The sequence below is a fragment of the Condylura cristata genome, unplaced genomic scaffold (genome assembly GCF_000260355.1).
Source record: "Condylura cristata isolate star-nosed mole 26May11 unplaced genomic scaffold, ConCri1.0 scaffold00028, whole genome shotgun sequence".
NCBI lineage: Eukaryota > Metazoa > Chordata > Mammalia > Eulipotyphla > Talpidae > Condylura > Condylura cristata.
This window is the reverse complement of record NW_004567129.1, coordinates 13,821,845-13,840,838: the sequence shown is the minus strand read 5'-3', so window position 1 is coordinate 13,840,838 and position 18,994 is coordinate 13,821,845. Positions and strand designations below refer to the sequence as shown.

At 42.7% G+C, this 18,994-nt stretch overlaps 2 protein-coding genes across 3 annotated transcripts; one reads left to right on the top strand and one right to left on the bottom strand.

The window, feature by feature from the left end:
* The first annotated feature begins 202 nt into the window (after window positions 1–202).
* Window positions 203–9,986, top strand: TXNL4B (thioredoxin-like 4B). Of its 2 annotated transcripts, none has more exons than XM_012730679.1 (4): window positions 203–262; window positions 4,032–4,196; window positions 6,128–6,279; window positions 7,969–9,986. In XM_012730679.1, the coding sequence occupies exons 2-4, from the start codon at window positions 4,065–4,067 to the stop codon at window positions 8,132–8,134; spliced, it is 450 nt and encodes a 149-aa protein (XP_012586133.1). In that variant the 5' UTR covers window positions 203–262; window positions 4,032–4,064; the 3' UTR covers window positions 8,135–9,986. The 2 variants fall into 2 exon arrangements, with proteins under 2 accessions (XP_012586133.1, XP_004690473.1); XM_004690416.2 differs by lacking the exon at window positions 203–262 and adding an exon at window positions 269–509 and having other exon boundaries at window positions 7,969–9,984.
* Window positions 9,987–11,300: 1,314 nt separating this feature from the next.
* Window positions 11,301–15,668, bottom strand: HP (haptoglobin). Its single transcript, XM_004690204.2, has 5 exons — window positions 15,641–15,668; window positions 14,195–14,274; window positions 13,820–13,921; window positions 13,104–13,178; window positions 11,301–12,213 (listed from the first exon to the last, which is right to left on the bottom strand). Exons 1-5 carry the CDS (start codon window positions 15,643–15,645, stop codon window positions 11,435–11,437), a joined length of 1,041 nt encoding a protein of 346 aa, XP_004690261.2. The 5' UTR covers window positions 15,646–15,668; the 3' UTR covers window positions 11,301–11,434.
* Window positions 15,669–18,994: the final 3,326 nt, after the last annotated feature.

The window sequence follows — 18,994 nt, the reverse complement described above, 5'->3', positions numbered from 1 at the left end:
TCCTCCAGCGGACACCATCGAGAGTAGCCGGAAGACGCCGGGTCCTGGCTCCAAGTGTGGAAGGGAACGGGAGCCGGCCGTCAAGGCGAAAGTGACCTCCTCTGGGGGTCTGATCAGAGACACTTCCGAGTTTCCTTGAGACCAAACACTCTCAGGCGAGGGCCCGCCTATAGTCTGAGAAGGCGGAGGGGAAGAGGTCGGTCATGTTTAATAAGGGCGGAAGTAGATGAATGGCTTCCGGTCGGAGCCGGGTATAGTGGCGGTGAGTGGAATAGTTTTTGTTTATTGGGTTGTTGAGCAGACACTACTACCCCTGAGCGCTTTTTTTTCCGCTTGGGTCCCCCGAACTGGTCAGCCGAGAGTTGCTAGGCAACTCCGAGTGGTTCCTCTCTGGTATGGCTGTGGGTTTTCAGCGGGAGAAAAGAGCCACTGGCTTCCTGGCTTTTCTGAGGAGACTTCGCAGTAGCGGACTGCCCTGAAGGGGAAAAGAGGAGACGTGTACAAGTAGGGTAAGTATCTTCTCCCCTAGCACTTGAGGCCAGGAGTAGCCAGTTATGGGCATTAGTCAAACAAGCAAAATATGTGTATATTGGGTGTTTTGGAAAAACCAGGACGCGCGGCTGAAGTAACCGCTCGGTGGTGTTTTGGTATAATTATTTTTAGTTAATTTTCCATTTTGTTTTTTGGCAAAAGTGGGGGGGGGTCACACTTTAGATTCGGTTTTTAACTTTTTTTTCCCTCTATCATAACGTTTCAGTAACAGACATTCATGTCTAGCACAATACTTAGTGGCTGTGAAGTAAGTCTCTGAGGGACTAAAATGTCATTTATGCTTCAAATCCATTACTGACAGCTGTTTAAGTTGTTTTCACCATTACAAATATGATGAGTATCCTTTGTACGTAAATCTTTGTGCACGTCTGATTTCTCACTAAGAATTAATTCTCAGAAGTGGAATTGTTGTCCAAAGAGTATTTCAACTTTATTTTTAGAAAAGTTTTGCTCCTCTACATTCCAACAGACTGAATGCCTGCATCTTGGTTCACATTGCTGGCACTATTGTCTAATCTTTGCAAATTAATAATTTTTAAATGTATCTCAATTTGCTTTTCTTTGCTTACTAGTAAAGCTTAATTCCCCAAATAAGTTCCTTTTTTGTGGGTGCCCTTTGCAATTTATGGACACTTCCTTAGGTGGGCTCTCAGTCTTCCTCCCTTCTTCCAACATTTATCCAGTACTCACCCCTCTCTCCCTCCTTGGTAAAAGGTTTGTCCTCTTGATTTCCTCCTCTTTGTCAGTAACATACAGAAGGTGCCATTTGTTTGAATTCTAGTGATGGGTCAGATGTCTCGTCTTTGACTTTGCCTTTCAACAGTAATTTGTTGTGCCATTCATACTAGATGATCCCTCTGACAGTCAGCTGTTTTTTTTTTTAAGTGTTTATACTGCTGAAACAATTCATTTCCTATAGGAATTTTTATTAATCATGTCTTAAAATTTGACCTGTCTCAAATTAAAAAAAAAAAAGAAGAAATCCTTCCTTTCCAGTGTTTGAACTTTGAAATTGAATTCTAAATATTAAGAGTCTCAATAGACATAAAAGTATTGATCCTTGATCACTGAGTTTCTCAAAAAGGAAATTCTTCCAGTCATAAAAACAGGCACTGATTGTAATGGAAGGAACATTCGATTAGAAATTTGGTCACCTTGATTCTAGTCCTGTTCTTGCAGCTAGAGGTGTAACTATAATCCAGCAGGTCTATAAAACAAGAGCATTGAGTTTGGCCCGTTCAATCATAGTATTTTACAACTTGCTTACTTAATTGTGGTTTTCATAACACCCTTCACTGATCTGTTTGTTATATATACCAATCTTTAAGCCAAGACTTAGGATAATACTAATGTCCATCAGTAAAGAGCAGCTTAAAAAGTATGGCACATGCATGAAATGGTATGCTGCAATGAGAAAGATTGTGGAAGTTTTCTATATAGACATATGGGAATATCTTCATTTGTCAGGTAAAAAAATACAAAGTACTGAAGAGGGAAGTGTGTTCTATCATTTGAACCTAAGAACCACTCTTTCTCCCTCTCTGGACTATTTACTGGGCCAGGAGGTCTGTCTGATGCTGCAGCTTCTTGCCCTCTGGATCTATATGGAATCAGTCAGAGTGGGGAGAGGGTTGCCTCCCTTGACTCAGGCTGACGTCTTATATGGCAGCCCTCGCACTTAGCAAGCTCCACCACACAACACTGTAACTATACCCTCCCAGGGCTCCTTGAGGTCCCCCACCTCTGACCCCCCTCCAAGCCTCTGTTGTTCTTCTGCCTCAGTGGAAGCCTTTTCAAATTGCCATCTCTTTTCTGCTGGAATACTTAATGGATCTTTGGGTTTAAAAAAAAAGGGACAGGAGTGGTGTATTGAAGTTCCCTTCTATATACAAAGGGTGCTTCCATATGACCCAGCAGTCCCACTCCTAGGTATCTGTCCAAAGGACATAAAAACATTGATTCGAAAGGACACCTGCATGTCCATGTTTATTGCTGCTCTGTTTGCAGTAGGGAAGACGTGGAGTCAACACAGATGCCCAAAAATAGATGAGTGGATTAAGAAGATGTGGTACATATAGACAATGGAATATTACTTAGCAATCAAAAAAGATAAACTCAAGCCTTTTGCAGCAACATGAGCTTGAAGAGATCATGCTTAGTGAAATTAGCCAGAAAGAAAAAGACTGGATGGCTTCACTCATAGCAGGAGCATAAGGGATCATGGGGGGGGGGGGAAGCAATTATTATAAAGTAAAAACAATAAACAACGAACAGCTATAAACCAGAGATATTTTATGGGGGTTGAGAGGGGAATAGGACAAAACTGGGGTGGGAGGAGTGGGACTATGGTGATGGTACATGGGTAAACTGGTGGTGGAAGTCCACGGGATTACAACCGAGATGAAAAAGGCACAAAATGAAGAATGAGATAAATAAATAAATAAATAAAAATATTTTTTAAAAGGGACAAGGCATTTGTTGTTGCTAGTTTTTTTAACATGTGCCTTTCTCACTGGTATGTCATTGTGGTTTTGATTTGCATTTCCCTGATTATAAGGGATATTGAACTTTTTTTCATATACATATTGGCCTTTTGCATTTCCTCTTTAGCAAAGTGTCTTTTTAGCACTCTCCTATTTTGCCTATTTTTTGACTGGATGCTTTTGTGTGTGAATTCTTGTGGATCCTTTTGGTCAGTCCATTATCAATAGTATGTAGTAAAAAGATTTTCTCCCAATTAGTTGGGTGTCACTTTGTTTTAGTTAGTGTCTCTTTTGCTGACAGAAGCTTTTTGTTTGATATAATCACCACTGTTTATTTTTTCCTTCACTTTCTTTGTTTTGGGGATGAGTCTTTAAAGATGTTATTAAGATGTATGCCATATAGTATTCTACCTGTATTTTCTTCTATATATTTTATGGCTTCAGGTGTTATGTACAGTTCTTTTATCCATTTTGAGGGATCAGGAAAAAAAAAGTATGATAAAAACAATTAACAGGCAACTATAAATCAAAGACACTTTGCAGGAGATGAGGCAGCATCAAAACAGGGGAGGGAAGGACACAAGGGACTAAGTGATGGTACACAGGTGAATTGGTGGTGGGGGTTTTATGAGGACTGTATCTGAGAGGAGAAAGTATACATTGTACAAAAATAAAGAATGATGTAAGATATATATAAGTAAAATTAATTTTTAAAGGTACAAAACAGAGAAATGTATATTTCCTTGTGGCTGCATAAGAAAACTGAAAAATACATAAGAAAGTAAGAAAAATAATCACCCGTTGTATAGAGAGAAATGGGACAGTGGGAGCTGGCCTGAGGGAGAGCGACTTTATGCAATACAGCTTTCTGTGTGGTGACTGTATTATCTACTCCAAAATGTTTTTGTGGTTTTTTGTTTGTTTGTTTGTTTGTTTGTTTGTTTTAATTGGACTTGTGCTGTTAACCTGTCTTTAATCACTGGGATTTTATTTCAGGACTGATAGTAGTAACATCTGGATTGTTGCAAGATGAGCTTCCTGTTGCCCAAGCTGACTAGCAAAAAAGAAGTAGACCAGGCGATAAAAAGTACTGCAGAGAAGGTGTTGGTCCTCAGGTTTGGGAGAGATAAAGATCCCGTCTGTATGCAACTAGATGATATTGTAAGTGAATTTATTAAATAACAGGTTTTTTAAAAATCTGTATACTCTCTGGGGCCCTCCCTAGTGGCACAGCGGGTTAAAGCACAGCACTACGAAGCCAAAGCCAATTCAGCATGAGTTCGATCCCCGCCTGCCCTGGACGTGACCCACATGGTGCAGCAGACCTATTCTGACCCACCTACTGCTCCCCTCAGCAGTGTACTTTGTCAGTCAGCCTGTTCTGTTACCCACTCTGTCTGTCTGGTGGATCTTCTCACCGCCTCTGCACCTCTGGCCTGTACCCCAGTTCCGTATGCATAGATAAAAATAATATCTTTTTTAAAAAAATCTGTATACTTTCACCTCAAGATCTGACCTGAAAGGGAATAAAGCAGGACCCAGGGGTATAGCTGTACGTGTATTAGCACTTTCAAGCTACGTGTGCTCACCCCAGATGAATCCCCAAACCTGTGTTCTGTGTTCTGTGTTCTGTTTGTTCTGTCCTATTTTGCCCTTACCCATTTACATCTGTCAAAGCTCAATTTCATCAGCAACGCCCTGGAACAACAGGAACATTATTAACAAGCATCTGTGAAGACAATCTTCCATAGTGGAATAATGACCATTACTATCCCAGACAGGAGATGAGTACTAGGAAGGTCAGGTAACTTCCCTTGGGCACAAAACCACTAAACTACAGGACTGGGGTTTGAACTTTCTTTTCTCTACCAAAATACACTTTCTAGTGTGCTGCCTCCAGTGTGTGCCTGATAATAGTCTCTGATGTCACAACATATCTTCACATAGTGAATTTCTGTTTAGGGTAGCTTCATTCTTGCCTATTTGTTGGGATTTACCCAATAAAGGCATTTACCCAGAGTTCTTCTACCATGTCTATTGCTGACACCCACTGTGTGGATCTAGTGTGAAAGTCGTCATTATAGTGGCTTAAAAATGACCGTGTGGGGGCCCTTCCTGATGGCGCAGCGGGTTAAAACACAGCGTTGCAAGCTAGCCACCTCAGTGTGAGTTCAATCTCCAGACCCGGAGGTGATCCTCATGGCACAATATACCACTTCTGTCTCACCCATTGCTCCCCTCAGCAGTGTACTTTGTCTGTCTGCCTGTTCTGCTCTCCACTCTGTCTTTGGTGAGTCCTCTCACTGGCCTGTACGCAGTTCTGTATGCATAAATAAATCTTTAAAAAATGAAGAATTGAAAGCACTTAGAACAGTCAGTACATACTAAGTGCTAGGTAAGTATTTGCTATTGTTATCTACCTGGAGAGATTAGTAGGAAAGATTTTAAGGAATTTCAGTACCTCAGGTCTTTTGGGATTTTTGTTTGATTGTTTAAGTGAGCATGGGTTTTGTAAATCCATACAAAGACTTTACAAAAAATCCATACAAAAACTATTTCAGAATCCAAAATAGAAAAGTAAAGGAAGAAATGTATTGTGCACATTTTACCCAGCACCCTGTAATTACTCTTATCAAGAGTGACCCAGATTCTGAATGATGAGGTCACACTGTGTCTTACCTGGAACTCAAAATGCACTAGATTCTTGCCCCAAGAATTTATTTTCAAACAAAATGCTGTATTATTAATAAAAAGCTTCACGCCCTCCTTGGTGGCCTAATGGGTTAAAATGCAACACTCTAAGCTAGCCGCAGCCGCTTCAGGGTGAGTTCAGTCCCCAGACCTGGAGGTGACCCACATGGTGCAGCAGACCTTTCCTGTCTCACCCACTGCTCCCCTCAGCACTGTACTTTGTTAATCTGCCTGTTCTGCTCCCCACTCTGTCTCTGGTGAATTCTTTCACCTTCCCTGCACCTCTGGTCTATACCCTAGTTATGTATGCATAAATAAATAAATGTTTTTTAAAAATGCTTCACAACAGAAACATTAGCTACCCTTAATATTATAATCTGCATCTCTCTTCTTGTTTGCAGCTTTCTAAGACTTCTCCTGATTTGAGTAAAATGGCTGCTATTTATCTGGTGGATGTGGACCAGACTCCAGTTTATACACACTATTTTGACATCAGTTATATTCCATCAACTGTATTTTTTTTCAACGGGCAGCATATGAAAGTGGATTATGGGTAAGTTCAACTGACATAATTATTGCCATCTTCAAAGTGACTTCTATCTAAGCAACTTGAGCAACTCATCTTTTTTTGGCATATGACGGTGGTGTGGATCTCATAGTGGTGTTGTTTTCCTAGTTGACACATTCTCTAACTATTTATGACAAACTTTGGTACAAAGTGAGTACTTTTGTTTAGTAAAATGGGCAAATTTTAACATCCTACTTCAGTGTGAAAGAAAAATGTACTTTGTGAAACACTAAGTAACCATCCTTCAGCACAGAAAATATAGAACAGCTTTTTTAAAAGTTTCCTGGGAATCTTACTTAGAACAAAATATGTAACTCTTAACTTCTGGGACTGGTAGTTTGCATTTATTAAAAAAAAAAAGTTTCCATCCAGCAAAATAAAGCAATGCCTCTCTCTTGCCAACTTTCCTCTCTTTTGCATCTCAGAGAATTTTGAAGTTGTTAGTCAGTGAAGTCTCTCAAGAATAAGTACTGTGAAATCTTTCCTCTTTCCATTCAGTCAGCATCCCAATTCTCAGTAATTATGGTGAACATACCCATAATTCTTACCATTTCTCGCTGTGTTGAGTGTCCACTGTCTAGCTCTGTGTACCTTCATTGTTATTATTTATTCAAAATAATAAAATTGTTATCTATTATTTATGTACTATTATGTGTTTTACGTTTTCTAATGCTATCCTGCTAGAAGACAGTCAATGAAAATACTAATTTAGTATACTTTTTAGAGGAGTAACTGTAACACTACATTTTTTGCCTTAAAAGTGCAAAATTTTTGACCCAGCAATTGCATTTTTGAAGAATTTGTCTGAAGGAAAATGATTGTGCAAGTAGGCAAAATTCATGCCACCATTACTTAGAAAGTAAAATACTACAGAGCAATATAGATATAGATAACACTCCAACGTGAAATTGTAGGTGCAGGTTTTAATACAGGAAAAGACATGTTATGTTATGTCAGTTTAAAAAAGCACATGCTATAAAGATTTTCTTTTGTTGGTGGATACTTTGTTTTATTTTTGTTATTGTTATAAGAAAAGTGACTTTGGGTAGAAAAGCATATTCTAAAGAAACTTGTATGATGATTTACATTATTATGCAAAGAGGAATAAATGTGTACACAAGATTGGGAGGGTATACACCAAAATGTGGCCTCTGACCTAACAGTTTTTTCTTCTAGAAAAATTCTACAATTAACATGTTTAATTTTTGAAATGTAAAAATTAAAGTAAATGTTAATACCACTCAAAATTATGAATGAGTAGAACTCAGAGAGGACGACTAGTTAATGGGCTGTGCACAGCACCTAGCCGAAAACAAGTAAACTCTCTATGTCCACATCAACACCAGGGGATTCTACTTGGTCATGACTTGAGACGTGATTAAAGAAGACTTTTGGATTAAAGTAGCCTACTGTATAGGGCCTTGGCCTCCTAAAATAGACTGTGATGCAGAAGCTTTTCACAGGTGGGCTTATCTGTTCTCCCCACAGCCACAGAGCTGAAGTTAGTGCAGTGGGCGCTGCAATCACAAATGAAGAAGTCAGTGTCAGGCATTATGTCTGAATCTTCCCAGTAGGAAGAAAGTAACAGAGCTGCTCCTCATTTTCTTCTGCAGTTCTTCAGCAAGTAATTACTAAATGTTCTGAGAGAGGTTATTTCTCTTCTGTGCTATTTAGGTCTCCAGATCACACTAAATTCGTGGGAAGTTTCAAAACCAAACAAGACTTCATAGATTTGATTGAAGTAATTTACCGAGGCGCTATGAGGGGGAAGCTTATTGTCCAAAGTCCTATTGACCCCAAGAATATTCCCAAATATGACCTTCTCTATCAAGACATTTAGCACATTAACTACTGTCAGAGTGGAAGAGAAAGACACATCTGGAATCAGTGCCCAAATCCAGCTGTGCTGTTGGGCTGGAGTCCTTCGGAGCTATACTGTATCCCAGCACAGAACATGCCGACCCCCGAGGAGAGGCCCTGCGATGCCTGCCTGTCTCCTCCCTGCACGAGAGCAGCCACGGCCAGTTTTTCCAGCGTGATTCCTGTAACTTCATGCTGTGTTTGTCTTTATTTCTTGAGATAATAGACTCTTCCTAAATGTTGGCTGACACAATTTGATTTAATGATCTTTATTTGATATGCAAGTTGAAAGAAAGGCAAATTTCTGGAAAAGTAAAAATATGTTGTTCACAGACTCTCTTATCCTCACTTGTCCCCTGATTCACGTTTATATTCTGCCTGATCTTTTGTCTTCAGTCCTTATGACCCCAGTTTTTAGAACAAATTAACTATTGATAGTAGAAAAGTTTGTATTTTGGAGCTTTCTAATCTTGACCTTTAAAACAGTGTCCTGGTTTACTTGTTTTACTAGTGTTAGTAAATTGCCAAAGAACTTGAACTTCTTACATTCAGTTTTACCTAAACAAAGAATTCACAATCTTTAGTGAGAAGGTGCAGACCTCTCCCAGGAGTCAAGAGTGCTGCTCTTCCTGAGACAGAAAACTGTACTTCAAGGGTTTAGGACTGGAAGAAGATACTGGTGTAGCTGGGGAAAAAAATCTTGTGAGATTTTCTCGTGAAGAATTCTCTTCTAGAGAATTAACCTGCCACCACTTGGGTAAGTTACTTCTCTCAAAACCACAAGGAGCACTAGACACTGACTTTCTGGAATGGGAGAGTAGATGCATAGCCAGAGAGCGATGGGCCAGGAGGCATGCGACCTGCAGGGGAGCCCTCAGCCTCCTTGCCAGTCATCCCTTTTGGTACTTCCTTTTCCAGCCTTTTCTGCCAGGAAAGGTGACCACAAAAACCTTGTCTGTGCGTTGTAGGAGGGAGGTTGCTGGATGCTTCTGTGTCCTTCACTGATAGATGGAGAGAGCCACTCCAGTATTAAAACAGAACCACTCCACCACCCCTTTCAGAGTCTTCTGTCCTCCCTTACCACTTGCACGGTGAGCGTGATGCGTGGAACTTCAGCAGCCATCCTGGGCCATGAAGCCACCAGCACTAGGACAAAAATGGAATGTGCTGAGAAGAACCAGTAAAGCCTGGGTCCCCAATGATATAATGAGCTCCTGTGTGAACAATAGACCTTCCTCCCCAGACTTCCATGAAAGAAGGAAACATCTTTGGTACCTGACACTGTTAGTTGGATTTTCTACCGATGCCAAGTCATTTAGTATTTGGTGTGTGGCAAGAACTCATTCCAGCAGACACTCAGAACTCGTATGCATAACATTGTCACATCTTTCCTCCTTAAGGCCTCAGGGCTTCTTTGTCTGAATTCCTGGCTTATGTTTCTCTTCCCATTGTAGTTGCCTTCTCTTCCACATGTGTTTATTGAGGGCACACTGTCTGCCCCATCCTGGGCTGGATGCTGCACAAAGACAGTTGATTCCTGCACAGGAAATAGGATTCTCAGAGGAGGCAGTGCCTGACTCTAGTAGGGTAGGAGTTACTTGTGCCACTGGAGAAGGGCTTCTCACGAGAGGGGTTGGGGGTGTGTGTGTGGTGGCTGGGGAGAGCAGGGGAGAAGGCCATGAGCTAGAGACAGCAGGGAAAGCTACCCAAACCCAAGGGTGAGGAGACCAGAGGTGCTGTGGAGAGAAAGGCAGAAAGGGTAAGTGAATTGAGAAAATGCCATGTTCTTCCTGACCTGGTGACCACATAATGCCATTGGATAATTCTTCAAGGAAACTGGGTGTTTATTCTTTAGGAAACTTTAGTGCCGGCAACACTACCAGAAGAAAAAGCTGTAACTATTCTGAGAGCTATTTCTTACGTAGGTTTTGTTGTTTCTTTTTTTTTTTTTTTTCTGCTTCTAGCTGTTAATTTCACATGTTCTATAATGTAGATCTGAATCCTTCATTGGTCTAGCCCAAATCTGTTGAAAATTATCAATAATCTGGAGGGTGCATATGAGAAGTTCACAGTGAAGGCAAGGCCACGGCAAGGGAAGGAATGTCTTTGGCATTTTGCACCCTGAGGAGAGGCCATATTTAGGGAGGACAAGTAGGTGCATCAGTGAAGGGCCAGCAGGGAAGTCATTAGAAGGGCTTCCTGTTTACAAGGGCCCTGGAATCTTTCTTCTGAATGACCCTAAATAGCAGGACCCTAATCTTGATGTGGACAGCTTAGACATCTTGCATTTGACTCCTGGTAAAGGGTGGCTCTCTCTCAAGTAGGAAAAGCAGCCCTGCTGGGAGAAACTTATGCGTCTTTCCACATCCCAGAATCTTAGTGCTGCTAGGGGCTGCAGAGATGTCTGCTTAAGCCCTCATGGAAGAGACCAGGGACTGGTGGGAAGGAGCAAAAGCCCTGGTTGGCCTGTGTCATGGCCTGAGTCAGACCATGTGTCACCACCTGAAGCTTTGCTTCCTCAAGTGCTGGGGTGTTGGAAAACTGCCACACACTGGTTTCCATCCCACTCTGAGCTACCACCTTCCTTGCCAGACCGCCCCTTCTCTCATTTTACTACCATGAAGCAAAAGAATACAGGAAAAAGTTCAGGGTTTGTATTCAGGCAGACAGGAGTCAGTCAGCATTGCTATCTGGTGGCTGTGTAACCTTCAGCAGATCACTGCACCTCTGAGTCTCTCCACTCACCTGTTGTCAAGGATAACAGTGGCCTTTCTGTTGGGTGAAAGCGGGGCTCCTGCAAGCTGGTGTTTTCTGCTACATCCCTAGTGTTGCTGTGATTTAAAGTAGAGACTAGAAAGGACACTAGAGGGCCCTCTCTGGTGGCCCAACAGGTTAAAGTTCAGCACTGCAAGCTAGCTGCAAAGCAATGATCCCCAGCTCGCAGGAGATCCACATGGCACAGCAGACATCTCCTGACCCTCCCACAGCTCCCCTCAGCAGTGTACTTCGTCAGTCACCCTGCTCTGCTTCCCACTCTGTCTCTGGTGAATCCTCTCACTGCCTTTGGCCTGCACCCCAGTTCTGTATGCATAAATAAATAAATCTTTTTTAAAAATGCAAGACTAAAAACAGCACAGAAATGAAGTTAAAATATCTCTTTATTGATTGACTCAGCAGTGCAGGATGGGGACCCACCAGCTCATCCCACTATATCCCCTGGCTCCCATCTAGTTTTCCCCCATCCAGAGCTAAATCTTAAGTGCTTCCAGCCAGCTTTGCACTAGTTGTCAGCTATGGTTTTCTGAACCCAGTCCAAGATGGAGGACACCTTCACATACACGCCATACTCGGCCACAGTACAGCTCTTGTCAAAGCTTAGGATGCCAGCTGCATACCAGATGTCCTGATCCACGTCATGAACAGCGAAGGCACTGCCCGCATCACCATAGCAGGTGTCTTCCTGATACCTGGAAAAGCCAGCACAGAAGGTGTTCTCATTCAGTATGGGCTGTACATTCACAGGGCTCTTTGGTGTCTTCTTTTCAGGCTGCGTGCTGCCTTCGTAGTGCTCCACACACTTGTCTTGGTCAGCCACAGGCAGCATGACGTACTTCAGATGCTCAGTAAAATTGAAGTTGGAATTCCGCCCCCAGCCAGACACGTAGCCCACACGCCCCACTTCTGCATAGTCTTTGGAAGGCAGGCAGATGGGCATCACTCTCTCTGTGATGGGCACCTTCTGTCTAAGTTTAATGAGCCCAATGTCCACCTTGGCGATGTCAGGGTGGAAAACCACCTTCTCGATCTCCACAAGCTGATTTTTCCCCAAGTAGAGTTTTAAAGTTGGGGCAATATCTTTTGCTTTTGCATCCTTCGTGTGACCCAGGTAGAGATTTTTAGCTGTGGTCAGCAGCCATTGTTCACTGATCAGTGTGGCCCCCGAAGTGAGATTATGGTGAGAGATCATCTTAGCCTGCCACGGGAAGCTGCCTTTGGCGTCCAGAGATCCACCTATGATCCGTTGCAGCTGAACCACTGGATGCTTAGGCTTTCCACATACTGTCCAAGAAAGCAGAAAGTCAGGCTCAGAAATGACAATCTCCTGATCTGGAAGAGGGGGCTGAGCACATGGACTGTGGTGGAGGCTCATCTCGTCATCACTAATGCAGAGTCAGAGAGACCCCAGCCTGGGTCCTTACCACCTACTCTCATTGCCACCCTTTGCACTTCTAAATAATTGGCTTTTTTTAACTGTTTACACTACTAAGATCTACTTCCTGCCTTTGTAACTCATAAAGGAGACAACCAAGATTTTAAAACCCTAGCAGATGGACTTGTGTTTAACACAACAAAGAAATGAAATTCGCTGTAAAGGCACAGAGTTAAAGAAAACTGGATCTGAGCAAAAAATGTCCTCTAGAGATCCACAGCAGCAGCCGTTCTGCCTCAGGTGACAGTTCAAGGCAGGTTGGCAGTTCCTCATCACTGAAGCAGTCCTGTTGTCCCAGGGGGGAATGGTGAGGTTTCATGACTCTTCCTAATGACAGGACACAGCACACACGTCCACTCCTTCCCCAGCCTCCTGTGTCATACTGCCACAGGTATGTTAGGCCCTCCCTTGCAACCCTCTTCCAGGATCTTGCTTCACCTTGACCCTGGACTCTCTGGGCAGGCTGTCTGTACACGGGGACACCTGACCCTCTGCGGGCAGTGTCTCCAGTTGATTCAGTTAATGGCCCTCAGGCTCACATGAACACAAACCCTAATGACATCAGGGTCATCATTGAATTTCCCACCCAGCCGTCTTGGATTCTCCCCCAGCCCTTTCTCTTGGTTCTCATGCTCACAGCCACATAGGAAGGGCAGCTCCCTGGAGAGTTCAGCTGAGGGTTGCTTGCTCACTCGGCCCTCACCACTCACCCTGCTGCCCAGCACCCCAAGCTTCCTACCTGCTTCACATTCAGGAAGCTTCTCTCCAAGGGCCTTATTGACCCACTGCTTCTCGCCATTTAAGGTGTACACTCCTGAAACAAAGGAGAAGAAACTGAATCTGGACCAGCATGGGGAGAGAAGGAATTGAAAAAGACTACTCAGAGAAGGGAAAGAAGACTCAGAGAAGGGAAAGGGAGAGAAAGAAGGGAAAGTGAGGGGAGAGGTGCACTCTATACTGGAAGCCCAGTACTTGGGGTGCCAGTGAAAAAACACAGCAGCACAGAGCAGTAACCACAGCCCTGGTGGGGACTGGCTCAAATCCTGGCTCCCTCTCACAGACTCCAATCTAAAGCGGCTTCTCAGTCTCAGCCTGTCTGAGCTTTATGAAAATAATAGTATCTGCTCAGCAGGTGGTGTGAGGACTAGGTGAGCAAGTGAGGGTGAAGCCCTTCATGCCAGGAAGGATGAACATGCTAGGAAAGGCTGCCTGGCCTCATTTCCACCCCTTGTTCTTCAGCCACATCCCCTTTGGAGACAAGGAACCATCGCCTCCCCTTAACAAAAGCAAAAACTTGAAGCCAAGGAAAGTTAATTGTTCAAAGGCAGCAACGCCTGGTGACAAAACTCATTTTCTAAAACTCGAAAAACAGGTGCACTTCTGGCCAGTCAGATGCTCTCTTCATGGTGGTATGCAGGGTGTGGGAGGGCACAGATGTTCTCCTCTGACTCTCACCATCTCCCTCAGTGCGCAGTCTGTAGTAGGGCTTGCACCCATAGCGAACCATGTGTTCCACATAGCCATTTGCAATTTCAGGGGGCTTTGGGCAGCTGTCATCTGGGAAGAAATACAGCAAAATGAGGTTCATATATGGAGGTTGCTCCCAGAAACTCATGAAAAGTCAGATGAGAGGAAGCTCCTCTCTGGGCCAGCCTCCTTCCACCCCCAAATGGAAGCCAAAGGAAAGACCATCACCCTTCTGGCTAGCTCCCCAATGTCCTTCATGGCGCTGAAAGACCAGCGACTAGTATTGAGAAGGGACAACTGCAACTCCCCAAGGAGAGGCAGAATGTTGAGGTTTGCTGCTCCTGCCCAACCCCACAGTCCTACCTGTCGTATCTGTGACCTCATTGCCAACATCTGCAAAAAGCTGCCCACAGAGTAGGAGGGCAACGGCTACTCCCAGCACTCTGCAGAGAGGAGACAGACAGAAAGGAGTGCACACGTGATCCCCTGCTTCTTTACACAACACATACCATATACATATCACGCACTGTAGCACACATGCTCCTCCCACTAGCTAGTAGGGGAAGAAGCTAGATACAGCTTCTTGGTACTAGGACCAAGAAGGTGGCCCAACCCACCCATATCCATATTTACAGCTTCCCATTATACCCAGGTTCCAGCAAGTTCTGTACTGCCAGGTATTCAAAAGAAGCTTTAGAGAGGAAGCACCAAGATCAAAGGCACACAGGTGTGGGGCCTCAATTTCTGGGAGCATTCAGGGATTCATGAAATTGGTAAAAGCATGTGAATTCTCAGCTTAGAAACCTCCCTCAGGCACCTTTAACGTGCCAGGTTACAAGGATTTTTTTTTAAAGATTTACTTATTTATACATACAAGAACTTAGGTACAGACCAGAGATGCAGATGGGTGAGAGGATTCATCAGGGACAGAGTGAGGAGCAGAACAGGCAGAGTAGCTGAAATACTGCTGAGGAGAGCAGTGGGTGAGACAGAAGAGGACTGTTGTGTCAGATGGGTCACCTCCCTGGTCAGGAATGGAATTCATGCTGCAGTGGCTGCAGGCAGCTTCATAGTGCTATGCTTTAACCTGTTGTGCCACCAGAAAGGGCCCTACAAGGATACTTTTAAAGATGGGGATGTAATATTAACCATGCTATACTTTCCCATAAGAAGGGGATCTTCCAGAAGAATCTTTTGAAATGCATAATTTAAAACAATTATATACTTGTTTCTATTGTATGATCATTTGCCTTCAGGAAATAATACAGCATTTCCCAAAATGCCAGACAAAGTCTGGGAAGATAATATACCTCCTGAACGCATGACCCCACATGGATGTGACACTTGCCAGGCCACCATTTCATGTCAACAATCAGGTTGCTTGTTGATGTTACATTGCTATTTTAGTCATCTCAACAAAAATTCATTTTATTTTGATGAAATTGCAGTACCTTACCTGTGTCATTCAAACATGTCATACTGTCATACTTCTTACACACTTTTTAAAAGAAAAATAATCTAATAGTAAATATCTTTAAAATGCCAGGAAGCCTATCATGGATGCTGCTGGAAAACTTCAAAACTCCAAGGAAAGAGAATGTTCTTGAAGTGAATCATATCTCCTCAGAAAGAGCTCTGGACACAGAAAAGCAGAGGATTGAACTCACTAAACCCTTCCATTCACTGTTGTTAGCCATTTGCCATATTTCTTTAATTGGCAGCTCTTCTATGGGCTTCTATAAAAGATGATAGCAAAGAAGGTTGAGATTAGCCAGAAGAAAGTCGGGAACAGAAGATCTGTGGACTCACCTCATCTTTGGTTTGTTCTCTTTCTGGAAGAGCGGTGCTGTGGAGGCACCTGCCAGTACTTTTATGCCTCCATATTTCATCCCACCCCTTTTTTGATTTTGTAATTCCTGTGTCTACACAACTGTGGCCTTGTTGAGGTCACTGGCCTTTTCCAGTAATAGAGCCACAAACATGTCTGTGAAGAGTCAAGCCCTTGCTTCATGCTTAGAGTTTCCCCTGGTGTTCTTTCACAAGCCCCAGAGAAACCTGGCAACATCATGGAATTGTGCAGCTGCCAAATTGTTTCCCGAAACTAGCCACTGTACAGGACTGTAGGCATTACCGTCAGTCTGTGTCTCTTTGTTTTGGAACCTTTTCAGCAGTGAAAAAAAGCCCTGCTTAGGGTTATTTCAAACCCCTTGGAGACACCCCTGAAAGCTGGTTGAAAATGGGCCCTAAAGAAAGTGTTTCCTTTTCACAATTGTCCCTCTGCCCATGTGTTGACATCTCCTGTTGCATAAAGCTTTCCAACCTGAAATCAGTAAAACATTTACTTGTGTATTCTCTGATTGCTCTTTGCAAGAAATTGGTTAAAGCTATATTGTGGGCTGACATACACCAAACTCAGTGGCATTGATTCCAAGTAGGAAAATGGTATAAATCAACATGTTTCAGGAAAATAGCTGCACCTATGTATCTCAAGTACTATTCAACTGAAATTTAATAGCATCTGAATAGGAGGCTTTTTTTTCCCCATTAAAAATAGTTCAGTGGGCCCTCCCTGGTGGCACAGCAGGTTAAAGCACAGCACTGACAATCTAAAGCCACTTCTGCATGAGTTCGATTCCCGCCTGCCCCAGAGGAGATCCACATGGCGCAGCAGACCTCTCCTGACCCGCCCACTGCTCCCCTCAGCAGTGTACTTCGTCGATCTGCCTGTTCTGCTCCCCACTCTGTCCCTGGTGAATCCTCTCACCCTCTGCATCTCTGGCCTGTATAAATAAATAAATCTTTTTTAAAAAAGAGTTCAGTGATTCGAGAATACATGAAATAATCATGTTGGAATTTCATGGTAGCACTGATTTAATAGCAAAAATAACTGTAAACAACACAAATGTCCATTATTAGGGAAATAGGTAAGTGATATGTGGTATATTCACATGACAGAATATTATACTGCTGTGAAAAATGAAAGAACCTGGATGATTTATAAATATTTTGAAAGAAAGCTGTTAAGCTCCAGAAGATACTTTCAGGATGATTACCTTTTTATAGAGCTCAAAATCAAGCAAAACTTGGCAAGGAATTCTTAGATATGACACCAAAATCATAAACAACAAAAGAAAAAACGTAAGTTGGGCTTCATTAAAATAAAAAAAAAATGCTCAAAAGAAAAGATCAGGAAAGTGAAGACAATCAACTTATGAGTTGGTATCTGATAAAAAGTTAATATCCACACTATATAAAGAACCCCACAAGAATAACAAAAGGACAAATGATTGGAAAGACATTTCCCAAAGAAGAAACATAAATGAGGAATAAGTACTGGAAAATGTCATTAGGAATAATCAAATCAAAGCCACAAGACATCACCTCATACCTACTTGGTTGGCTACAAATAAAGAAGGAAAGAAACTACCATGCCTCGCTGTGGGGTATGTAAAAATGGTATCATCTATGTGGAAAACACTTTCTATAGAATTGCCATGTCCAGCCATTTCACTTTTAGCTATAGACCCCAAACACTTGAAAACAGGAACTCAGACACCTTACACCAGTGTTCACTGCAGCATTATTTACAATAGTCAACAAGTAGAAAGTGTCCAAGTATCCTTCAATAGGTGAATGAATAAACAAAATGCTGTATTGTACATGAACAGTGGAATTTTCCACTCTGTTTTTTTCCACTTTAATCGCTCTGACACATAACTAAATGGAAGCCATAGACACCAAAAAACAAATATAGTGTAATTCCATTATCAGAAAATACCTAGAGAGGACAAAATCAGAGAGGTAAATTTGATTAGTTTACCAGGAGCTGGGGAGTGGGGAGGAAGGAAAGGGACTATTGTGTAGTGGATGTAGAGTTTCTGTTTGGGGGGCTCAAAAAGTTTTGGAAAAAAAAGTTTGGAAAACTGGTGATGCTTTTACAACATTGCAATGTAATTTATGCCCACTGAATTTTTATTGCCTACATTTTTAAAAAGATTTATTTATGCAAACAGAACTGGGGTACAGGCCAGAGGTGCAAGGGTGGTGAGAGGATTCACCAGAGACAGAGTGGGGAGCAGAGCAGGCAGAGTGACTAAAATATACTGCTGAGACAGCCCAAATGCCCAAAAGTAGATGACTGGATAAAAAAGATGTGGTACATATATACAATGGAATATTACTCAGCAACCAAAAAAGAGAAACACATGTCTTTTGCAGCAACTTGGATGGAGCTGGAAAAGATCACGCTTAGTGAGATAAGCCAGAAAGAGAAAGAAAAATACCGGATGGTTTCACTCATAGCAGGAGTATAATGGACCAGGCGAGAAAATAACAAAAATAATGAACAACCATATACCAGAGACATTTTGCGGGGGTGAAGTGGGGAATGGGATCAAAAATGGGGGGGTGGGGAGGGAAGTGCACGGGATTTTGGTGATGGCACATGGTGACATGGTGATGGGAAACCCACGGGGATTACATTGAGATGGGGGGGGGAATGAACAAAATGATGTAAAAATAAACTGTTAAAAAATGAAAAAAAAATGCACTGCTGAGGGGAGCAGCGGGCGAGACAGGAGAAGTCTGCTACACCATGTGGGCCACCTCCCTGGTGGGGGATCAAATTCATGCTGAAGTGGCTGCATGATCTGCCTGTCCTGCTCCTCTCTCTGTCTCTGGTGAATCCTCTCACCCTCCGCATCTCTGCCCAGTTCTATATGAATAAATAAATCTTTTAAAAAATAATAATAATAATGTTACATAATGTGTGAATCATTAAAATCAGCTTGCCCGTATATGGCATTAAGTTCACCACTCTAATGCATTTCTGCCTTCACCATACAGTTGACCCCTTTTACCCAGTTTAACCACTCCTTCCCCCCTTCCCTTTTGGTGACCATGAATCCATCTTTTTTTTTTTTTTTAATTGTTCCTCATTTTGTGTATTTTTCCATCTCAGTTGTAATCCCCTTCGGCTTCCCACCACCAGTTCACCCGTGTGCCATCACCACAGTCCCGTGCACTCTTCCCACCCCAGTTCCAATCCCATTCCCCCTCCATGAAGTCTTAACAGTTAAGCTTGTTTTCATTTTATTTAATTACTCTGTTAGTTTTCTCCATCTATCACACATGAAAGAAATCATATGGTGTTTGTCTTTGTCA

Coding starts and splice junctions, on each gene's coding strand:
- TXNL4B (XM_012730679.1), top strand. CDS start 4,065: ATGAGCTTCCTGTTGCCCAAGCTGACTAGCAAAAAAGAAGTAGACCAG. Junction 4,197..6,127: donor GTATGCAACTAGATGATATT/GTAAGTGAATTT, acceptor TCTTGTTTGCAG/CTTTCTAAGACTTCTCCTGA. Junction 6,280..7,968: donor CATATGAAAGTGGATTATGG/GTAAGTTCAACT, acceptor TGTGCTATTTAG/GTCTCCAGATCACACTAAAT.
- HP (XM_004690204.2), bottom strand. Junction 13,922..14,194: donor TGAGGTCACAGATACGACAG/GTAGGACTGTGG, acceptor ATTTCTTCCCAG/ATGACAGCTGCCCAAAGCCC. Junction 13,179..13,819: donor ACTGCGCACTGAGGGAGATG/GTGAGAGTCAGA, acceptor CCTTTGTTTCAG/GAGTGTACACCTTAAATGGC.